General features: G+C 42.6%; 1 protein-coding gene across 1 annotated transcript; it reads right to left on the bottom strand.

Annotated features, from left to right (window-relative positions):
• Window positions 1-1,459: 1,459 nt before the first annotated feature.
• rnd3a (Rho family GTPase 3a) lies at window positions 1,460-21,115 on the bottom strand. Its single transcript, XM_084921322.1, has 5 exons — window positions 20,751-21,115; window positions 20,351-20,438; window positions 7,711-7,820; window positions 6,445-6,579; window positions 1,460-6,270 (listed from the first exon to the last, which is right to left on the bottom strand). The coding sequence occupies exons 1-5, from the start codon at window positions 20,898-20,900 to the stop codon at window positions 6,022-6,024; spliced, it is 732 nt and encodes a 243-aa protein (XP_084777448.1). The 5' UTR covers window positions 20,901-21,115; the 3' UTR covers window positions 1,460-6,021.
• Between the last annotated feature and the right edge of the window lie 1,462 nt (window positions 21,116-22,577).

Genomic DNA, 22,577 nt, shown 5'->3' with positions numbered 1-22,577 from the left:
CACCTGGCCCTCTGACCACCACCAGTAGGCAACAGGTGAAGTGTCTTGCCCAAGGACACAACGACCGAGACTGTTGGAGCCGGGGCTCAAACTGGCAACCTTCCGATTACAAGACGAACTGCCAACTCTTGAGCCACGATCACCCCCTTTAACTCCCCCGATTAACTCATATTGCATCAAGTTGTCTCGAATACCAGTGGATACTGAGATTAAATTATAGTTGGCAATCATATAACAGTCTATCATGGATAAAAAGAAAGCATTGTAATGCTACATCATTGTGCACCTAAGGAATTTTAACAGAAATTCCAAAAATTAGATGAGATTACAAAACACGACAAATTTTCAGAAAATTGAATTACTCAATCAACACAGGCTGTATAGAAATGATCCATTATTCCTTTTTTAGTCCTGTTTGGAATGTCATCAGTAAATATAACACGCTACAATGTAGTGTAGAGAAGCTGTTAGCTATGCACAGGGCATCATGTCTCGTGACCTGCTTAATCAGAGAGAAAAAGAGCCAATGTGCTTTTCTTGCCTGGTGAGCATAATACCTCATAGATGTTTGACGAAGAGGTGTCAGAAGAAAAGGTTTCCAAAATGGCAATTTGTTGTATCTATGAACTTAAAGGTGGTGCTAACGTTTTGCTGTTTGTCTATGCAACAAAGATAAGTACAAAAGCCAGAGCGCAATATTGCAGCAGCAGCACAAAATGTATCAAGTGTTTCCTCGTGAGCTTGCTGTAAAGCAAAGATGGCGGCTCAGGTGGTCGGTGGCTCTATCCCATCTCGAAGTGTCCTTGGACAAGATACTGAGTCCTGTGCTGCACCCAATGCATCCATGTGAATGAGGGCTAGACTATAGAACAAGTGACTTATTTGAATGAAAATCTACACATCCCCCGTTTATCTGACCAAATGATTTTTTTTTTTTTTTTTTTTTTTTTTGAGGGGCAGGGTTGGAAGTCTACAGGGATTTCCTTACTTTATTTGTATATAAGATATAAATAATCCATTACATGCTGAGACTACGGCCAGGTTCGTGGACTTTTTGATAATTTCAACAGCTCTGTCTAAATATTCAAATTGAGCTGCATCAGCTTTCTCTGTAGATAGAAAAGGATTGAGGTGGTGCAGGTTCTCCACCCAAAGTTACCTCAGACCTCTCTGTCATTTAATTTCCTTTTGACTAAAGATTACTCTTCTCCCTAAACAACCTGAATAGAGGGCAGAGTAAAGTTTAACAGTAAGCACTCATAAATCCCCAGAAGAAAGGATGTATATTTATACTTTCCAAGAGATTTGAATCCCAGTCTTTCTGTATGTTTCACATATGAGAGACAGCAAACAAAGGCTCAAAGCCACCTTCACATTTCAGCTGCAACGTTCCGAGTGTTGCAGCGGAGGAAATGAGCAGGCCTTACACAAGCTGCACCTGTACAAACAAGACAACCGATCACAGGTGTGCCTTTTGTCCAGGCCTGAAATAATGTAGCAAAACATTTATTTGTACGGAAATGGCGGTACATTAAAGACCACTCTTATAATACACAAGATATGGAAGCTTGTCATCTGTGTGCAGTGCCTTGTCAAATATTTACACGCCACTCCCGACGCACCTACCGAAAGAGACAAAAGTAAAAAGCCTGTTGCTGTTTTGTTCTCAAGGAAGCATGCCAATCAACCCAGACAGCAGGAAAAAGTGTGCACCATTTTCAGGATGAAAATGCCCCAGGTGAGTAAATTTAAACGTGGGTCATCACACAGAAAAAGGAAAACAAACCCAAAAACAAATGCTACCAACCACAAATGTAAACTTTGTAAAGTCGCATACATTACAATGTCTAATAGCTTAATCATTAAAATTATTATAGATTCAATTCCAAAATTTGAGATTTATTGACTTTTTAAAGTACAAAATGATTGAATATATCAATAGAAGAGATAAACATATGATTTCTGAACAGGTACAGTCATTTCATGCTCCCTCAGATAGCTGTGGTATCTGTTTACATATAAACACTCAGATGGAGCTGGAATGAAGGGACACCTATGGAGGAGGGCCTCCATAGGTGTCCGCATCTGTTTTTTGGTATAAAGTGTGTTTTTACTATGCCAGATTCCCCTCTGCTTGCATAACATCTTTGGTTTACTGTCAAAACAGTGTGTCTGAGTATGTGAGAATAATTGCATGGGCATCACAGTGAAGCTGCTGTGTCTAGGAATAAATGTTTAAGAAACAGCAATCAAGCCACTGTGTACCAGAAAACTCTAAAACTATTTACAGAAAACCTGATTCTGATTAGAATTTGTCCCCTCCTGACTAATCCCTTAAAATGGGGTCAAGTTTCTGCCACATTGGTCATACTTTCACATGCATTTTGGGAAGGGTTGGAGTATGGGGGATCGTAACAGTCTGGTTGCGGAACAATAAGCTGGTTATCTTTAATGTATGAGATTTGGATTTTTGATGGGAGAGTAAATAAATGACTGTACAGAATCTCTCTTAACAAGCACAATAGCTGAAGCCACCTTTTTAGGTTCTTTGAATGGATTTCTAGCACACTTCATGCCTTGAAGCACATTGCTCTCTTACAGAAGCATAAATGAGGTTGTCCCATAGATGCATTGGAGTTTGTAGATGTTGTTTTTATTGGAATTGTCAGTGTAGCCGCGAGGCATCTAGTCTGCTGGAAATCTAAAGCAAAGGAGGATCCAAATCAGAGCTTCCCTTTGTGAACTCAAAGCACAATAAATCTTATAATGTCTGCATGGCATAATTTAACAGTACCTGACCATCCATGAAGGATAATCAAACTACATACTGAACTTATGAACTGAGATCTCTAAAAAAAAAGATCTTTCTTCCCTTAATGAACACAAACACACTTCTCTTCAGTTTTATTGGCATTTATTCTAAAGGGAAAAATATAGAATTCAATAAATATTATGGCAACAACATTGACAAAGACATTTTGAAGGTGACATCAACATTCAAGAAAATGTGTGTATACACCGGGAAGAAAGGATTGGGAAAAGAAAATAGGGACTCAGGCGCTGAGCTGACAAATGTGACAGCACTGGCATTTGAACAAGCTAATTGAGAAACTGATGGTCACATTATAAGTGCATCAATACCGTTGATATTTAAACAGCTTCGTCATTGCACTGTTGTTTGAGAGGAAGGAAAAAAACACTAGTTCAAAAACACTTGTTTCTCAAGACTAATTTTGAAATTGACACAAATCTCTTACATTATGTGATATTACTGCGGAGGTCATGATACTCAAACACTGAAATGACCCAAGGAAGAAAAAAAATACAATCATCCTTTCCGAGTTAAGGTCTGGTCACAGCATAAAGTCGAACAGCAAAATTCATCTCCAGAGGTTTGCGAAACGTGCAGTGCGGTGAGGGCTAGCAAGCTAACTGCTAAGTGGACAAGTTTAAAACAAAAAAAACATGTAATCTGTATTGTGGCATTCATGGTATTCCAAATATCTGATAATCTCTTCTTTTAATACAGAAGAGGGCAAAGTCCTTCTAATTACAGTGAATGTATGTTTCTGTATTAAATCTGCGCCATAAGTATGACGTAACTTCTAAAGCCCTACGTGATAAACTGAAGTGCAGAAAGCGTCTGGACTTCTTTAAATTGCTTGAAGACGTTTCACCTCTCATCCGAGAAGCTTCTTCAGTTTTAAGGTCAAATGGTGGGGAGTCCCAGATTTAAACCTAGTGGGAGTATCCCCACGCAGAGGACTACGATGACCTGGATGACTGAGAACCTTCACAGACATGAAGTGCAGAAATGTACTAAAAATGTAACCTACACATTGAGTCAACATAGCCCACACAGGTACAAAGGGTGGCAATACCATCTGCCACTAGCATAGGCTACATGGTAGACTCAGCATGTAAGTCTAAATTAAGCTTTAGCAAGTTTGCCACCTATCAGCAAACTTCTTCATCCTTTGGTTGTCTCGCTCAGTGACCAATACAGTAATCCAGTTTGCAGATATTTATGAGACAAAACAAACTGTTACTGTCATGGGATGGTTTATTCCTGCAGAGGTTTTTGTAGTCTAGCTAATCAACCACAGCTTCCTCCAATTTGGACATTTAGAGTAAGTTATTGTTGATCTTCTTCTGTTTGAATCCTCTTTTAATGTGCTGTGATTCATGACGCAAAGATTCCAGCCTGTTAAGATCGAGGGGATCCTCCAGAAGATGAAAAAGTAAGCCAAATACCAAAAACTCCAGTTTTTCTAATGTCACTTGGGGCTAGCTCCAGAAGCAAGTCCATCCCCAGAGACTTCCATATTAAAATGCCTATATTTACAGCATTTATTAAACAAAAAAATAATAATATTTCCAGACTGGTACAGGAAACAGTTTGAACCTTGATGACACCTCTTAACAGTTTTTATAACTCGTCCACCTGCATTCTTCTTAGTAGCCAGCAAAGGAAAACTTCTCTGGCTGCAAAAACACACTGGTTGTAGGTCTAAGGTGAAATGGCTCTCAGCTCCTTTGTTCTGTGACGACCTTCTGATTTTATATGCTCAATTGCTAGAATTGGTTCATAATGAGAAAGAATTGTAATGATCCTCATTATAGAACGAAGGATATAGCTAACTACAACTGTTAGCTAGTTCACTAGCTAACAACCTGTGAATATACAGTCTCCATGGTCTCCATTGGTATCTCAGTCATATCTGCCTCTTGCGCTTCAAATCTAATTTCAAATCACCAAGATGGCAGCCGACTAGCTTACTAATCAGTAGGTGAAATCACACTGGCTACATCTATCTTTTATCTGTGGTTTGCTTCTGTTAATCCAAGTTACGTATCTGGATGCGAATATATCTTCATCCAGCTCAGATCTGGGAGCAAAATTCTAGTATTTTATCAGTCAATTGACATGTGTGTATTGTATTCAAATGGAGCTAGCTAACAAAGCTCGTTAGCATTAAGTCACAACTCCATCTTCTTGTCCAAAATGTAACTTTTCGTTCAAAAAAACCCCAACATGGTTGTGGCTAGCATTAGGGTTGTGGATAAGTCACAGTGGCTATGTCCATATTTCATATACAGTGTTCTATTTTTGGTTGCTAATTTTTGTTAAGCTAAAGCTCACTGGACCCATTTAGGGCCCAATAAAAGGGTTAAAGTACACCATTTCTGTTTTTGGAGAAAATAAAAGGCTAACCTGCACTGTTGCAGTGTGCATTTGTTTTCATGAGTCTATCCATAGCTGCTGATGTAAGAGAATGTAGTATTGGTTCAATCTCATCAGGATGAAAATAAAGCAATGACACAGTTATACACCAATGACTTCACATTACACCGACAACATATCAGAGACAGGGGACACTCAGCTTCATGTTTCCATTGAAAGAAATTAAGAAATAAATCTTCTAATCTGTTCTGCACACAGACTAACAGTTACAGGAGTAGAGGTGGGAGTGAATCAGTTTCAAACCACAGTGACGAGTTGTTGTATAAGCCCTCCAAGGAAGAAGTCTTTGATCCAGCACAAACAACAGCAGTTCCTCTTTACTTCCTCCCCCCGAGGCAGCACCCCCCTACCTACCACCCCATTGCTGGCTCTCGCTCTTATTCAGGAGACCACATGTTCCTACGCATCTTTTTATAAATGAGCATTTCCTAATGACATCATTCCCCCTGCTCATTTCCTGTTAGCATGGAAAGCCTTGACTGCATCCGCTTTGTCCTCCCAGAGGAAGCAGGTTACATCCCCAGGCAGGTGATAGATAGCTTCCTCTTTTGGTGGGGCAGGGGTGGGGGCCGCGTTGAGTGGGATGCTTACTACGCATTGAGTTTTCATTGGTGCAGAGTATTCCAGTAACATGTACATGAATTAAGCTTATAGAACCCCTTTCCAGACAAATAAGGGGTCTTTAGCATGCAGGAGGGAGCATTGCCCCTTAACTTCCTGCTTGCACTGTGCTCTGTCCTCATTCTCCTCAGTCTGATCCGATTTAGTCGGTGCAATCACATGACCGAGCAACTTTTGGCTTTGTCCTTCCGGAGGTCTGAGGCCACGGCCGCCAGGTCAGGTCTACCAGGCATGTGTGAAATCCTCTTGCTAGCACGGGCGGTCTTGCTGCGTTTGACGTTTTTGTTGTTTTTGTTGATGCAGGCCAGCGTGGCCACATGGAAAATGTCTCTGACGCTGTTTTCTGACTGCTGGGCCGAGCACTCGATGTAGGGCGCTGAGATCTGCTTGGCCATGCTGGAACCCTAAGAAGGAAAACGTTCAGGCTTACTGAGATTCTGTTTTTTGTAAAGAGCTTGCGTCAATAACGAAAGGATTTGCACACTTTCACAGGGGTCAATTAAACATGGCAATGACCTGATTAGAGTCAGGAAATTGGAACCATCTACCATTTCAAAATGTTGTTTTAATCTACAAACCTGGTCGTAAGAAACTGGCGCTTGTCGATGGTTGGAAAGCTCCACAAGTGTGCTCAGATCGGTGCGCAGGTCCGACTTGCAGCCGACTAACAGCATCTTGGTGTTGGGACAAAACTCCTGGATCTCACCTTTCCACTGTGAAGAAAGACAAAATAGCCTCAATCATTCAGGAGTTCTGACATAAAAATAAAGTAAATTTTGTGTTTTAAAATAATGTTTTCTTGTGAGTGTGTTCAAATGTTTGTTGCCCTAATAAAGAATTTGATGAAATCCCCCCCTCACCTGCCCTTTAAGTACAAAGGTTAAAGCTGCCACTTCCTGAAGCCCCTCATTGCTTTGAACCCTAGAAAGGAACTAGAAGTAATCTCCAAGTTTCCTCCCTGACAACAATAAACGCTCTGTGATCAATGGCATTTCTCTTGGGGCTTTAATCTGAGGCTAATGTGCCTCAGGGCTGGCTGTCTGGCTGGTCAGGGGATCAAGTTCATTGACATCTGAGGAGGAAGTTGGTTTGTAAAATGTGTCTGAACAACCTAAAAGCCTAAACCGAGGTTAAGTCTCATGTAGACATTCATCGTCTGAAACGCAGCCTTCGACTTGCACAGCTTTAAGCACTTTAAGCTTCAGTTCAAGCTTAGCAATTAGCTGTATATGACGTGTTCCCAATTACTCACGACAGGTTCAATTACAGTGTGCAACACAAGACAACAAATGGTTAGACAACTAATGTTACCCATCAAAGCGACAGACTGAAAGGGCCAAAAAATCTCAGTGCATCTGAGGTCATCTCTGTTCCTAATGAGCGAGACAAAACTGTTTCTGTCTCGACCGCTAATTCTGGTAAACGTGAGTTGCTTTGAGAAAACATTCCAGGTCGGCAGAAAGCGGCGCAAAAACAGGAAATGCCTTGCAAAAATAGGAGCACATGCCAGGTGTGTTTTAATATGGGAAGATAATGACTTTTACATTTTGTAGTTTCTCCACCAGTCAGATGACTGACACCACCTGTGTTGCTTGATGTACAGCACACATTTGGACATGTGAGAATCAGCCAGTGACACGTCCAGCCACAGCAGGGTTTTGACCTGACACTGAAGTCACATTACAGCTATACGACTTCACATGACTGAGATCACAGAAAAAAGAAACGACTGGAGACCTTTGATCCAAGCCTCTGTCACCAGTTCAGACAAAAATCAAAGTACTAGAGAGGAATGTTTAAAAATAGAGCTTCCTGCATGGATTTGCCCGAGAGGAGCAACAAACCTTTTTCATTACGCTGTCGAGCGTTTCTGGGCGGCTGATGTCGAAACAGATGAGCACAGCATCGGAGTCGGGATAGGACAGGGGCCTCACGTTGTCATAGTATGGAGATCCTAAAACAAAGGAAAACAAGAAACTTGAACTGCATTCACACACTGTTGCGCAAGGACAAAACTGCTGTATGCATAACTGTGCGAGCAGCCTCTTTTGTTCCAACAGACAGCAAAGAAACACGTGGCCAGCTCAGGCTGAGAAATGTTCCTGATTTAATTTGCAGTTTTGCTATTATTGGATAATCTTCACAGGGATCCAGCTCAAGGGACATCAGAAGAAACTTATCATCAGAGCTGCAGAACAGAAAACTGAATTACAGAGCTGGTTAGCAGAGGTGTTCTTATTTAAAACTTTGTAGATTTCATTTTTTATTGGAAGACCTGAAATATGTCTGGCATTGAAGGCTTTTGCTTAAACAAATGAAATAACAGTATTCGAGTGAGGGGCAGGATCAAAGTCTGTTTCAAGAAAGCACAAGGAAGACCAAATTATCACTTGAGCACTACAGATAGTTATTCTCATACGTCATGATTGCAGCTCAGCCATAATCCATGGCAACTAGGCGAGAAAAACAAATAGTGCCGCATCAGTAGAAAAAAATGTGCTGACTACAACAAGATCGTTTACTGAAACAGAAAATCTCTCTGAAGGAATAGAACTTCAGAGCGAGGAAATGACTCCCTCCTCAAATTGAAACCATGTGCAAGGGCGACGCCCATCTCACCGCCTGACTGAAGCGCATCGGAGGTTGGGGGGAGGGGAGCTTGCCGTCATGTCAAGGTGAGTCAAGATCACATGGCAAGCAAGAAGTGACCACACACACACAAGCAGCTGCCAAGAATCTGGGGAATTTTGTTTTTGGTAACTTTAGGTTCCCTTGGGAGGTCTTTTATAAACACGGCTGCAGAGAAAAGTCTGGAATGCACTGGTTCGCGCGCACACACACACACACACACACACACACACACACACACACACACACACACACACACACACACACACACACACACACACACACACACACACACACACACACACACACACACACACTGCTGGTGTTCCTAATCTAAACAATCTGGATGGGAGATGACATCGTTTTAAACAATGCTTCCAGGCCTGGGCCCCACACAACAAGCACGACTAAAGTGTGTGTACAGACATCTCAAATATCCATGTCCATAATGTTCCACTCCATGTATATATATATATATTATTATATAGAATTACACAAGAATTAATATTGCATGTAATTCAACACTAGGCATGAAAAATTGCACATTAAGCTTTGCTAATGGCAGAACTGCTTTTCATTTAGCAATGTTTACAAAAAAATGATCTTAGCCAACATATACACATTTTATTACACTAAAAATTACATTAAAATGTAAACTAACGCAATAATTTTACAGACTAAGGAGAAAAGCTGCTGAGACATTGCACTACATTATTTTGCATTTTCTGTCATTAGCTGTCAGTCATTAACAACTGCTAAATGTTTTAATTCCTTTCAATTGTTAGCAAGAATTGCTAGCAGTTCTTGCTAATTTGCTATATGAATAGCAAGTTTTCACAGTTGAAATATTCATAAGCAAGTTATCTGGGCCACCAAAGGGCCGTCATTCATTGCAGTATGTGGGCCATCTGTAGGTGGTGTGCAGCCACAGGCCAGTTGTAGACACACTGCTGGCCCTGTGCTGGCCCAGAACAGTTTCAGCTCTGGCCCCAGATGTCAGCCTAATGTGTACCTTAATCAAGCCATGCAATAACAACATGTGCCAGAACATGCGAAACAGTGCAAAAGTAACATGCCGAAACTCTGTTCAGACAGTGAATGGACTGATTTTATATAGCGCTTTTCTACTCTCCCAGATTACTCAAAGTGCTCTATACAACATGCCACATTCACCCACTTTCGCTTAACTGAGTGCTTCCTAACTACATTCATACACATTCTCACTCTTGACATGCAGACTGGAGGAGCCAGGGATCGAACCACTAACCTTCCGATCAGTTTGTAACCTGCTCTACTACCTGAGATATGACATGCCATCGCATAAACAGTGGCGTCATTGCCAGACCTGGCCCATATCTGGATGACATACGTCAAAGAATGCTACCAGGCCTGGTAGCATTCTTTGGAAAAAAAAAAAAAAAAAAAAAGTTTTTCTTTTTTGAAGGGCCAGTGTAAGACATGAAAATGTGGTTTGTTGCCTCAGGGCAATGCTATGCAGTAGAGGGTTAATAAGTCTGGGACATGTCTTGACCTTTGTGGACACTCTCGGTGAGATCATGGGTTCAGTCACTTGTTTTGGGTCAATTGGTATTTGTCAATCACAAGTCGTTAGCCAATAAGCATGTGGTTTCTCAGTCAGAACCACCTTTGTCGCATCCAGTCTTTGCAACCAAGACGGCAACAGTGAAAATCCACTTCGAGGCTTCGAAACAGGACCCCAGAAACGCAGTGGATCATGTCGAGGTAGCCACATGTGTGTTTTCAGGATAGGTTTTTTTTAGATTTATCACCCTCATCGGTATATTGTGTTCCGTTCAACTCCTTAACAGTTGTGGTGGACTTCCCAAGAAGGCGGTTGCCTTTCCCAAACACGGGACAAACGAAGTATTTCCAGTCTTAACAGTAAAATCCACAGTATCACCATTACAAAAGTTAACCTTCACGAGCTAACTTATACAGTCTGATATATTGGCTCAAAAAGGATTATGATTATGATCTTGGCCTATCAAAGACGTGTCTGCATTGATGCATATAACCTGAATTTTTTTGCTCCCTATTAATCTGTACCTGCTCCTAAAATCTAGTGTTGGAATGAACTGAATAAATTATTTTGATGTCTTGATCTAAACAGTGTAGTTTGGATGGGAACTGAGTGTTTTGGAAAGCTGCCTGATAGGTGATACCACCTAAACAAAAGGCCAGATGCTGAACTGTTATCAAGGGAGCACAGCAAATACAAGGCGAGGAGGAAGGTGGTATCCCCCACAAGACCACAAGAATTTTTTTCTTTCATGACCGTCTCGCAATCGATCATGACCACAATGGGCTGTTCGATTGTTTTTATTCCAGAGCTCGTAGCCTGGAACAAATCAGTGGAAAAATAAAACCTTGCGACTAAAAGGGCATGCTGTAGAATCGGCTGACATTTCACAATGAATAGACTGTTTTTATTAACCTAATGAGAGGAAATGCGTATCTGAGCTGCAGTGTGAAGTTGCTGTGTTATTATGTCTGCACATATTTCTGTGAATTTACCTGCACGTTAGTGCATTTATAGCAATAAATCCAACGTAAATCCACTGCAATTTCAACATGGTGCATTTAAAATTCGACCCTCTATGGAAGCGTTTTGCTAATAACTTTTAATAGCAGATGTTTCCTTCTTTGTTAGCTGTTTACAGTCGTTACTGCATTAGCTCTGCATCTGAGACCAGCCTCCGCTTTGAGGTCATCTTCCTGCCAAGTGGAAAGATAAGAGGAAATCCCACAGCTAACACACACACACACACACAAAGACCTGGTAACTGTCATCTAATTAGCTCCTGTCATTGTTCTCCCACAGGATCTCTAAATCTGGAAGAAAGACACACACCCTGTCCTCCCTTATTCTGTCCTTTCGATATGTTCTCCATCCTCTCTCGCCTCCTATTAACCATAGCCTGTCTTGTGTCTTGCTGTTGGGCACAATGACATAAGAGGAAACTGTAGAATGCCACTAAATGCCCACTGTGGTTGTGATCAAGAAATAAATAAAGCTCTTGTGCTTTTTCAGCCCACTTTCCACAATAGCTTGGATAAAAAGCACCACTTAATGCAATGAATCTACATGAAATAATGTGGAAAACACATTCTGGTCTATTCATGCAATCTCAAAATATTCCATAATGTTAAAGACATACAACTTCACACAATAACAGCTTTTGCTTTATCTCACACAAGCTCATGCAGACCTGAGGTAAGCCAGCTGTGGCTGACAGTCTACAGTCTGGATGTATGGCAACAGATCTGCAGGCCTGCTGGTTTATTGCATAGCTAACATAGCTGAGCAGAACGGAGCTGCTGGGCAGTGAGCTTGTGTGTGCATAAATACATAAAAAGAGGCATTAGGCCTTTGGGGGACACCTGTGGAAACAACAGACATTGACAGGCACGTCTAGAAATACAGCGCTAGCAAGTTTATACGGCTCGCCTGCCAAGCACACGCACTACAATTTACACTTATACACTTATGACTATCTGCTGTAGTTGCTGTGGTTACCATGGTATTTGTTGCTGTAAATCTAAAATCTGGACATGAAGGATTAATAAAGTAACCTTTGGTATCACAAAATATGCTCAAATATAGCAGGTTAACAAAAGATATCTTTGGACGCAATTTAATAATTCAGTGTGTACTGTGTTAAATAGCCAAGTCTAATATAGCAATACCATTGTAACACACTGGTATGTTGTGTTAACACATGTAAGTGGTAACTGGATGTACTGGTACTTATAGAGCACATTTATACTCAGTTTGAGCACTCAAAGCACTTTCTACTACGAGTCCCACCCACCTTTACAGTGGGTCCATCTGTAGCCTAGCACTTTTATCACACTCACACTGGATGTGTAGGGGGCAACCTGAGCCACTGTCACCCCTGTTGTGCATGTGTGTTATGTTAAAGTTCACTATGATGCACTACAACATGCTCTAATACCTTAAAAAGTATATTATTGAAAGTTATGCAACATATAATAGGTGACCAACCATTAAGATTTATCATTATAAATGTGTGTCATGTGTCATAATACATACATAATACTTCAAGAAGCCTGGAGAACTATTCCTGAAGACTACTTAATTGAAAGACAAAAAAACTTCCCAAATACTTCAGCAAATATTGCCAATTTCCAATGAAACTGTAAAAACTGACTGTTTTCCTCCATATATTGGATTTATATTTATTCATGTTTCAATAAATATAAAGAAGCTAGAGGTGGCTCAAGATTACTGCTTGGTACTTTACACTATACTGTACCGTTTCAGTACATCACGGCACATTACGTTACACTAGGATCGATTGCAGTGTAGCTAAATTTGTTTAAGATACAATACTATCTTATGGCACTCCATGAGCCATGATAAAGTCTCGAAATCAGTAACTGAAGAAATAAAAAGTCCACCAGAAGGCCTGAAAACAGGAAATCTATTTCACTTCTCAAATTGTGTAATCCAGCTGAAAGAAACTTCCTGAAAAGACATTGAGATATGATAAACTTTACTTAAACAAGCTTTCGAGAGGTTACTTTGGCCACAATAACAAAGTACAAATTGGGTAAGAGTCAAGAGTCGGGCCAAACAGGATGCTGATGAAGCATTTAGGACAGTCAGATGTTTCTCAGTGATGGACTGGCAGGACACGTGCACGGGGAGCCAAGAATGCAAAGTGCTCAGTGTGAAGGCCGGACATGGATTTTAATGTCAGGTGTTTAAAAAAAAAAAAAGTCCTTCCATGACATTAGCAGACAGGAAGTCCATTAATCTCTCCCAGGATCCCACTGCCCTTCAGTTCATACACTGCTTCACCATCACCATTCCATTGTCGGTCGGCAAATTCTACCGTAATTCGATTTCTCCCCTCTGGAAACGAGGTAAGGCTTTAGTGATCCACACCACTTCTCTTTCACTGGCTGAGGATCTGGGCCTGCTGGGTACAAAGGGGGTCTTTGTAGAGGAGGAAGTAGAAACCTTTAGTCTGAGGAATGCCAGACATGCGGCTCCAATTCGCTGAACCCAGAAATGTGATCCAATCCAACAATGGTTACAGACTGAAGAATCGGGGGGAGTGTGTGTGTGTGTGTGTGTGTGTGTGTGTGTGTGTGTGTGTGTGTGTGTGTGTGTGTGTGTGTGTGTGTGTCAGAGAGAGAGTAGCAGAGGAGCTTACTGAGTGCATGCAAAAGTCCCATAGTTAAGCTGTCCTGCACTACATGGGAAACAGGACATGTGATATGCTCTAGTAACTATAGAAGGGAAGGATGATCTGTCTGCTCTGACCAAGCTCTGCTATTATGCATCTTCCATTACAACTCCTTTATCTGTCTTTCTTCCCATTTTGCAAAGTGGGTCAACTTTGAATGTGCGCAGTAAACAAAAAAACTATTTTCCCCATATATATTCCCTGTGATAAATATTGTCAAATGAGATCCACTGGGTCTGATGTTTCCCATTGGGATTTCTAGAACTGGAAAAGTCTGAACTCCTCTAGTTCTTGTATTTTTCCTGTTAAGCTCGAAAACGTATTTGTTGTAGCTTTGGGAAATTGCCTAACAGTTGGAACAACTGTGCCAGACCAATTTCGGAACTATGAAAATACTAAGCAGTTTCCTGCACTTCAGTTCCAGCGTAAGTATATTACGAATATTTCAACTGTGAAAAGTGCAAAATCAGTTTAAAGCAATCTTCTGTGAGCCTCGGATTAGCACAGAAACAATTAGTTGATTGACAGGAAATGACACGACTTCAAGATGGCGCCGGTGAGGTCGGCTGCCGTCACGACTGCTCCGACCACCTTTTCTTTGTCTTTGTTTTTTAAGTTAGTTTTCAGCGTCTCTAAATCGGCAAAATCATCACCATTGGGTACATTAGGTATGACAGTGACACTCTTGTTTCTATTGGTATACAATGTACTCACAATTCGAAGTTTTTAACTCCGGATCCGAGCTGGCCGAGTGAGATCTTGAGGGAGAACAAAGGGAAGCGGCGGCCTAGAGGGAAGCGAGCCGGCGTCAGGAACAGGCTGAGAGCTCGTGCACACCGCACACCTCTGCCTAGCATCCTGCTCGCCAACGTCCAGTCACTGAAGAACAAGCTTGATGACCTCAGGGCCAGGATAAAGTTCCAGAGAGACATTCGGGACTGCAATCTCCTGTGCTTCACCGAGACATGGCTGAACCCAGCGGTGCCGGACCACGCCATCCAGCCGGCCGAGTTCTTCTCGGTTCACCGCATGGACAGGACACGGGACTCGGGGAAGTCAAGGGGAGGCGGCGTGTGTTTAATGGTGAACAACAATTGGTGCAACAGTGCGAACGTTGTTCCTCTCACACGCTCCTGCACACCAAATCTGGAACTACTGTCCATCATGTGTCGTCCTTTTTATCTACCTCGGGAATTTACATCGGTCATTATAAGTGCCGTTTATATTCCACCACAAGCAGACACGGTCACCGCCTTATGCGAGCTGCATGAGGCACTCACACAGCACCAGACACAACACCGGGACGCTGCGCTTATTGTGACGGGGGACTTTAATAGTGCCAACCTCAAACGCACAGCGCCGAACTTTTATCAACACATCACCTGCCCCACCAGAGGTGAAAGGACACTGGACCACTGCTACACTACGGTCAAGGACGGCTACAAGGCACAATCTCGCCCTCCGTTTGGCAAATCCGATCACGCCGCCATCTTCCTCATGCCAAAATACAAACAAAGGCTGAAACAGGAAATTCCGGTTCAGAGGAAGGTCGCGCGCTGGACGGATCAATCGGTGGCCGGGTTACAGGACGCACTCGACGACGCAGACTGGGACATGTTCAGAAACAGCTCCGATGATGATGTCAATGTGTTTACGGAAGCGGTTGTGGGATTCATCGGGAAACTAGCGGATGATACCGTGGAGACAAAGACTATCACAACGTTTCCCAACCAGAAGCCATGGGTGGATAAAACCATCCGCGACACTCTGAGATCCCGCACCGCTGCCTACAACACGGGACTCACGACGGGGGACATGGACCCGTACAAAGCCGCGTCATATAACGTGCGGAAGGCGGTGAAAGAGGCGAAGCAGCGCTACGGGAGGAAACTAGAGTCACAACTCCAACAGAGTGACTCTAGGAGCCTGTGGCGGGGACTAAGGACAATAACGGATTATAAAGCACCAACAACCGGTATGACGAACGCGGCCGTGACTCTGGCAGACGAGCTGAACACTTTCTATGCTCGCTTCGAGGCTGCAGCTAAGGACTCCAACGATGCTAGTGCTAGCGGCGCTAACGGCTGCAGACAGGAAGATACTGCCAGCACCGGAAACGTGCTCGTCATCTCCGAGCATGAAGTAAGGAGAGCCTTCAAGAGAGTGAACACCAGGAAAGCAGCAGGACCAGACGGCATCCCAGGTCGTATCCTCAGAGACTGCGCATACCAGCTAGCTCCTGTGTTCACTGAGATATTCAACATCTCTTTATCTCAGTCAGTGATCCCCACATGCTTTAAAGAGTCCATCATTGTTCCTGTCCCGAAGAAACCCCACCCTGCTTCTCTCAATGACTATCGCCCTGTAGCCCTCACCTCAGTAGTGATGAAGTGCTTTGAACGCCTGGTCAGAGACTTCATCATTTCTTCACTACCAGACACACTGGACCCACTACAGTTCGCTTACCGTCCAAATCGTTCCACAGACGATGCCATCTCTCATCTCCTCCACACATCACTTACTCACTTGGACACTAGAAGGGGGAATTATGTTAAAATGCTCTTCATAGACTACAGCTCTGCATTTAATACCATAATTCCCTCCACACTCACCACCAAGCTGGAGCATCTGGGACTCAGCTCATCTATGTGTCAGTGGATCTCCAACTTCCTAACTGGCAGACCACAGGCAGTAAGGATGGGCTGACATATCTCAGCCTCCACCACTCTCAGCACTGGAGCCCCCCAGGGGTGTGTTCTGAGCCCCCTGCTGTACTCTCTGTACACATATGACTGTGTGGCCACTACCAGCTCCACCACCATCATCAAGTTTGCTGACGACACCGTCGTGGTGGGCCTGATCTCTGATAACAACGAGACGGCCTACCTGAAGGAGATTAGGAATCTGGAGAACTGGTGCCAGAGGAACAACCTCCTTCTAAACGTCAGTAAGACAAAGGAGCTGATAGTGGACTTCAGCACTAAGCAGGAGAGGAACTACCAGACCCCCGTCATCAACGAGTGCCCAGTGGAGAGAGTGGACAGCTTCAAATACCTCGGAGTTCACATCACGCAGGACCTGTCATGGTCCTGTCACATCAACACCGTGGTGAAAAAGGCCCGTCAGCGTCTCTACCACCTCAGACGCTTGAGAGACTTCCAACTGCCCTCCAAGGTGCTCAGGAACTTTTAGTCGTGCACCATAGAGAGCATCCTGACGGGAAACATCTTAACCTGGTTCGGGAACAGCACCATGCAGGACAGACGAGCTCTACAGAGGGTTGTGCGGTCAGCTGAGCGCACCATCCGCTCCGAGCTCCCTGACCTGCACTCAATCTACAGCAGGCGGTGCTGGACCAAGGCCAGGAAGATCGTGAAGGACCTCAGCCATCCCAACAACGGACTGTTCTCTCTGTTGAGGTCAGGGAAGCGATTCCGCTCCCTGAAGACCAACACAGAGAGACTGAGGAGGAGCTTCTTCCCGCAGGCGATACGGTCTCTCAATCACACCACCACACAGTACTGACCCACACATATAGTTCTTACACACACACTGGACATTCTGGACATTGTTTTTCACTTCATCACTTTAAGCATATTTGCACTGCACAAGACACTAAATAATGTGGATTGCACAACACTGGTCATTATATTCTTCATTTCCAGTTAATACTTGTACAGCTGCTGTTTTATTTATATATATATATATATATATATATATATATATATATATATCTTCATACATTCTTATATAGTTCTATACTGTGTATTGTGTATTTGTTGTACAGTTATTTTATTTTTCAACTTTAATTTATATATTTTATCTTATTCTTTCCCAGTTAAATTTACCCTTCATTCTAATTTGTGTTGTACAGTTATTTCATTTTTAACTTTAATTTTTATATTTTATTTTATTCCTTCCTAGTTAAATTTACCCTTTTTAATTTTCATATTTATTTCCTATCTTATTCATAGCCTTTTCTTTTTTTCTTTAGGTCACGAGCAGTTGTCTAAGCATTTCACTGCATATCGTACTGTGTATGACTGTGTACGTGACAAATAAAATTTGAATTTGAATTTGAATTTGACAGCAGTTTTGAAGTTGCTTTCATCGACATTTTAATATAAACAAAGAGGTCATATGACCAAAGAAAGTCTCCGGTCTCCCTTAGCTCTACTACTTGGCCTTTTAGCATCTTTCAGCTTGTTGTTTTGGTCTAACTGCTCATAGCTTTACAGTCTTGGTCTTTCTTAATGACTGTTTCCAGGTGCAACGAGCAGCTGTTTTCAGAGAAAGGATACATTTTTAAAAACAACAAATGCCACAGCAGAGCAGATTGACTAGCAGCTGGTGGTCACAGCAGGAGCTGATGGAGACCAAAACAGAGAGCGAATATAATGTATGTAGAAATGGGTCACCTAAACCAAAGCTCTGTGAATGTTTCGTTTTTTGCTTGTTGTTCCAACACCAAGGGGTTAAAAATGAAACCCATTGAATAAGGGACAAAAGTCGGAGCCATCATTTGTAAAAAGGGTAACTCCTACTTGGTGGTTGCTTTCCAAATCTAAGAATTTGATGCTTGAATTGGGTTTTTTTTATGTTTTGTGGGGTTGGTGGATTTTCTGATTTGAAAAAAATAATCCATGCTCATTTCCACTCTGTAAAACGAGAAAAGACCTAAGGCATGCAGGTGCTGAGCCACGGGGGTTGCTCTGTTTACCCACACGGTTTTCCTGTCCTCCTGTTTGACTCTCAAACAAGCACTTTTCCTGCTCATTCAGACACGGAGGCAGACAGGCAGACAATGTAAACCACTTCCCCTGTTGGTGAAAAAAGCATCAAAGGCTCGCGCCTTGGCCCCGGCGGACCTCACCCTGAGACTGGGGTGGCAATGCTAGAGCAGACAAGTAGGTTGGGGAGAGGGGGGCAAATGGAAGGCTGTATAACTGGCAGGAATTTACCTTAATGGGCCGAATTACTCCCTTCACCATCCCCTTTAAACACAAACACATAAACAGCAGGCTGCTCATTAGGCCACTCATCACTGCAGAACAAAGACCACCTCGGTGTGTGTGTGGAGGTGTGTGTTTGAGAGGGAGGGGAAGAGTGGGTGGCAGTCCACAATGTTTGTCTTCCTCCCTTCATGTTGGTCTTTGTCAGAGTGCAGGCCTGGGTCTCTCACACACACACACCTCAGGAGATAAGGGATCAATTGGATTGGCTGTGGCAGATGGGGGTTTCAAAAAAAAAAAAAAGAAAAAAAAGGGACCAGTCAAGCTGAAAGCTGCATCAATTGGTCACTGTGTGTGTGTGTGTTCGTGTGCTGGGTGTGGGTTTGGAGTGAAGGTAGGGGTGGGTTGGTATAGGGGTATCTGGCACCTTCTAAAATCCAATGCCCTAATAGGAAACCACCCCCAACCCTCCTTTTATGAAACAGAGAGAAAAAGAAAAATGGCTCCAGGCAGGCAGCCAACACAATTCAATAAAAGAAAATTCTCACTCGGGCCAGTCTTCATTTCTTTGCCTTTCCACATTTACACACAAAACTGGAGGGATGAAGGAATTTTCAATTTGATGTCCTTGTTTCACTTTCTTGCAGAGTTACTGAGGCGGCAAAGGAGCGCCACTCTGCAGATGCTTTTACTTTCATTTGCTCTGAAGTATAAAACAGCTCAGAAATCTGGATTTTAAGAAGCTGCTGTTGGATTTTCCGGTCTGACGTTTCAGAAAGAAAGAAAGATCTCAAACTGACCTCGATCTTCAAGTTACCCAAACGTCACTCAGGAATTCCAGGCCAGGGATTTTCCTCTCATTCCCACACAAACACCACATGCTCACACACATGAAACATACACCTTGCTGCTGTGCTATTCAGCGCTCAGGCAATGATCGATGGGAAAATGGGTTTGTTTACGCACACGCACACACACGATGCTGGTTTTCAGAGCCCAAACACAAAGTCTAACCCGCAGGAGATTAAAAAGAAAAAAAGCTGCTGAGCCAATGTTGCTCAACCTTCCCAAAAAGCACAGGAAGCAGGATGAATTTCAAAGTGTGTTCACCAGATGTATGAATATGAGCTCCGTTCGGCCTATCATTATGTTTCCCTTCCTGTTTCCACTTAAGCTTTGCTCAGCTGGGAGGAATTCATAAATCAGATCCATTCCACTGAGGCGTTCCTGCGCTCGAACTGAGCTACGAGGCTGAACGTTTCCATGTAGGTAAAAGGTAAGCTCCGATCTAATCTGAGGGTTAACGTGCGGTTTCGAGGAACAGCGACTCCAGACTATGGGAAAGGATTAACTGTGCTACATTGATTAAAATGGGTCACAGATTAATTTCATTATTTGAGAAAAAACAAAGCTGCCCTGGGACTCTCCTGTCTCCTGATTTGGACATTCTGGGCTAAAACCTGTTATTTATTTATGATGCAGTCAAACATGGGTGAATTCTACCCCACAAAGTTAATAATAAACTAGCTCCATATCATTCAAATCAGCAACTGAGTGACTGATCACAGAGATGCATGTTAGAACATGTCCACACCACCGCCACAACTGACACAAGGTGACACTTGGAGCATGAGTCAGACAGAGAGGTTGTTGGAAGTGAGGATTACCTGAGGTGTCCCACAAACTGAGCTCGATCCTCTGCGTGTCGATTTCAAAGCTGGCTGTGTAGTTTTCAAACACAGTGGGGACGTAGCTCTGCAGGAAACATTTAGAAGAGGGGAGGTCAGGGAGGAAGCCTGCCAGGTTTTAAACTTTGAAGAAACTGAGCAACGTTAGATTTATTACCCTATTAACACGATCGTGTACTACAAAGGTGTTGGTACTACTACGTTTGGATTTCAGCCAAAACTCATCCCAACACGTATCAAGCACTACAACATGAATGTCCTTCATCACTACTGGAACAATCCACGTGACACAGCCAGGTTCAGAAGAACAATGAGATGCGTCGTGGTATCAGTGTGTGTTATTAACATGCATCATGTCCAGCAGGCTGCAGGGTCTCACCTCAGGGAAGCAGTCTTTGGCGAACACGTGAAGCAGCGCAGTCTTCCCGCACTGGCTGTCCCCCACCACCACTATCTTACACTTCACACTCTGACTGGGATCCATGCTGGATTTCAGAGATAACTTCTGACACGGGCGTCTCTCCTTCATTGATTTGAGTCGTTTTTAAAAATGAGTCCAATCCTGGGTGGGTGTGTGTGAACCGTCGAGAAGCAGCTGGTCTCGGTGCCTCCAAGCCTGGGCGCCTGCTCTCCTCCCCCTGTGTCTCCGCCTGCTCTGAGCCGGTAAATTCCATTTGCCTACATTTATAACGTCGCAGGAGCCAATGGCAGCAGCTCTCCGTCCGTCGGGATGAGGCACGTCCCTCCCTTCGTCCAGCGAGCCTCCACACAGACGCACGCCGGGCCAGGCACCGTGATGGCGCCCCCGTTTGGACTACACACAGACCTCAGCTTCAACATCAAAACAATAAAACACAAACTAAGATATTTTTTTAAATCAGTAAAGTAAATCAGATTATAGTTTCCATTTGCCAGTTTTTTAGAGTGAAGTAGTTGTAAAGCACTGAAAAAAAATCAGAATTTTGCGCAAAATTTAGACTTACAAGAAGAGCAGCGCCAGTATAAGGCAATTCAAAATTTATGTTGCCTTTCCTTTATATACTATAACATGATTTTATAAAATAGTGATTGGCCTGTCTTGAAACTATGAAATAGGAAATCCGCAACATAACAGCATAAAACTGTATTAAAGTTTTAAAACTGATGGAATACAGCAGATACATGCAAACATTTTATTTGCTATTTATTTGCCAATATACCAAATATAAGTCAACAAGGCCTGTGTTGATACTTACCCAGCACATCAATGCATCTATAAAATATAGATATTTATTATTTTTATAGCCACAAGTCCTTCTGCTGGGTTGTGACTATGTAGTCAAGCAAGTAAATGTAGCCCAAATCAAGAAATGATCAGTCCTTGTAGGGCAGTCATGAAGATAGGTGTGCTTAGAGTTACCACTCAGTTATCCTTGTAACTAAACATGGGCAAGCAAAATCAAAATAACCTTGCTGCTGCTGTAACTAGGTGGAATTAACCCTTTATCATCCAAGTCTCATACAGGCTTTTTTGTCGCTAGCACAAATGATAATGGAGTTACTGTCATGAACATAGGCCCCGGAGTTAAGGAACACGTCACAGTCATTCTATGATATACACACACTGTCTGTTTACTTTCTTTAGCATGACTGACTAAAAGGCAAAGGGTAATAAACATTTATGATTCTATAATTGTCTAATATGACACAGTGACTATTCTAACAGACAAAATATAATGTGCAATTTGAGCCCAGCATTGCTGTTTTAGTTGAGTTTTCTTAAAACACCCTGTTGCTATAGCGTTTGCTACAAGATCAGTGTGGAGGAAACCACATAAAAAAGGTTTAAAGGTGCAGAGCAGGGATTTGAAGCTCATTGTACAACGTGGGCCACTTTGGCCTTAAGTGGGGCATACCAGTGACACTCGCCTTTCAGTGTAAAGAAGTTTAACCCGCGCTGAATCCCTCAGTTATCTTCATAAAAGAAAAAATAAGTGCTAATTCAACAGCATGTCTCAGTTTTTCTGCACGATAAAGTAAACGTTTCTGTAGTAAATAGAAAAAGTCTGATATTAAGTAATTTCTGTCTTCATGAATGATCCCAGAGGTTTTTATCAGTAGAAACGTTTTTACAAAATACAGTTAAAAGTCAAAAAATTAAAAAAAAAAAAAAAAAAAAAAGTTATACCTTTCTTCACATTTTCCAAAGCTGTCCAGTGGGCCAGAT

Source organism: Perissodus microlepis, chromosome 23 (genome assembly GCF_051167445.1).
Source record: "Perissodus microlepis isolate ML-2025 ecotype Zambia chromosome 23, ASM5116744v1, whole genome shotgun sequence".
NCBI classification, from domain to species: domain Eukaryota; kingdom Metazoa; phylum Chordata; class Actinopteri; order Cichliformes; family Cichlidae; genus Perissodus; species Perissodus microlepis.
The sequence above is the reverse complement of the archived record's forward strand: the minus strand, read 5'-3'. Positions and strand labels throughout refer to the sequence as shown.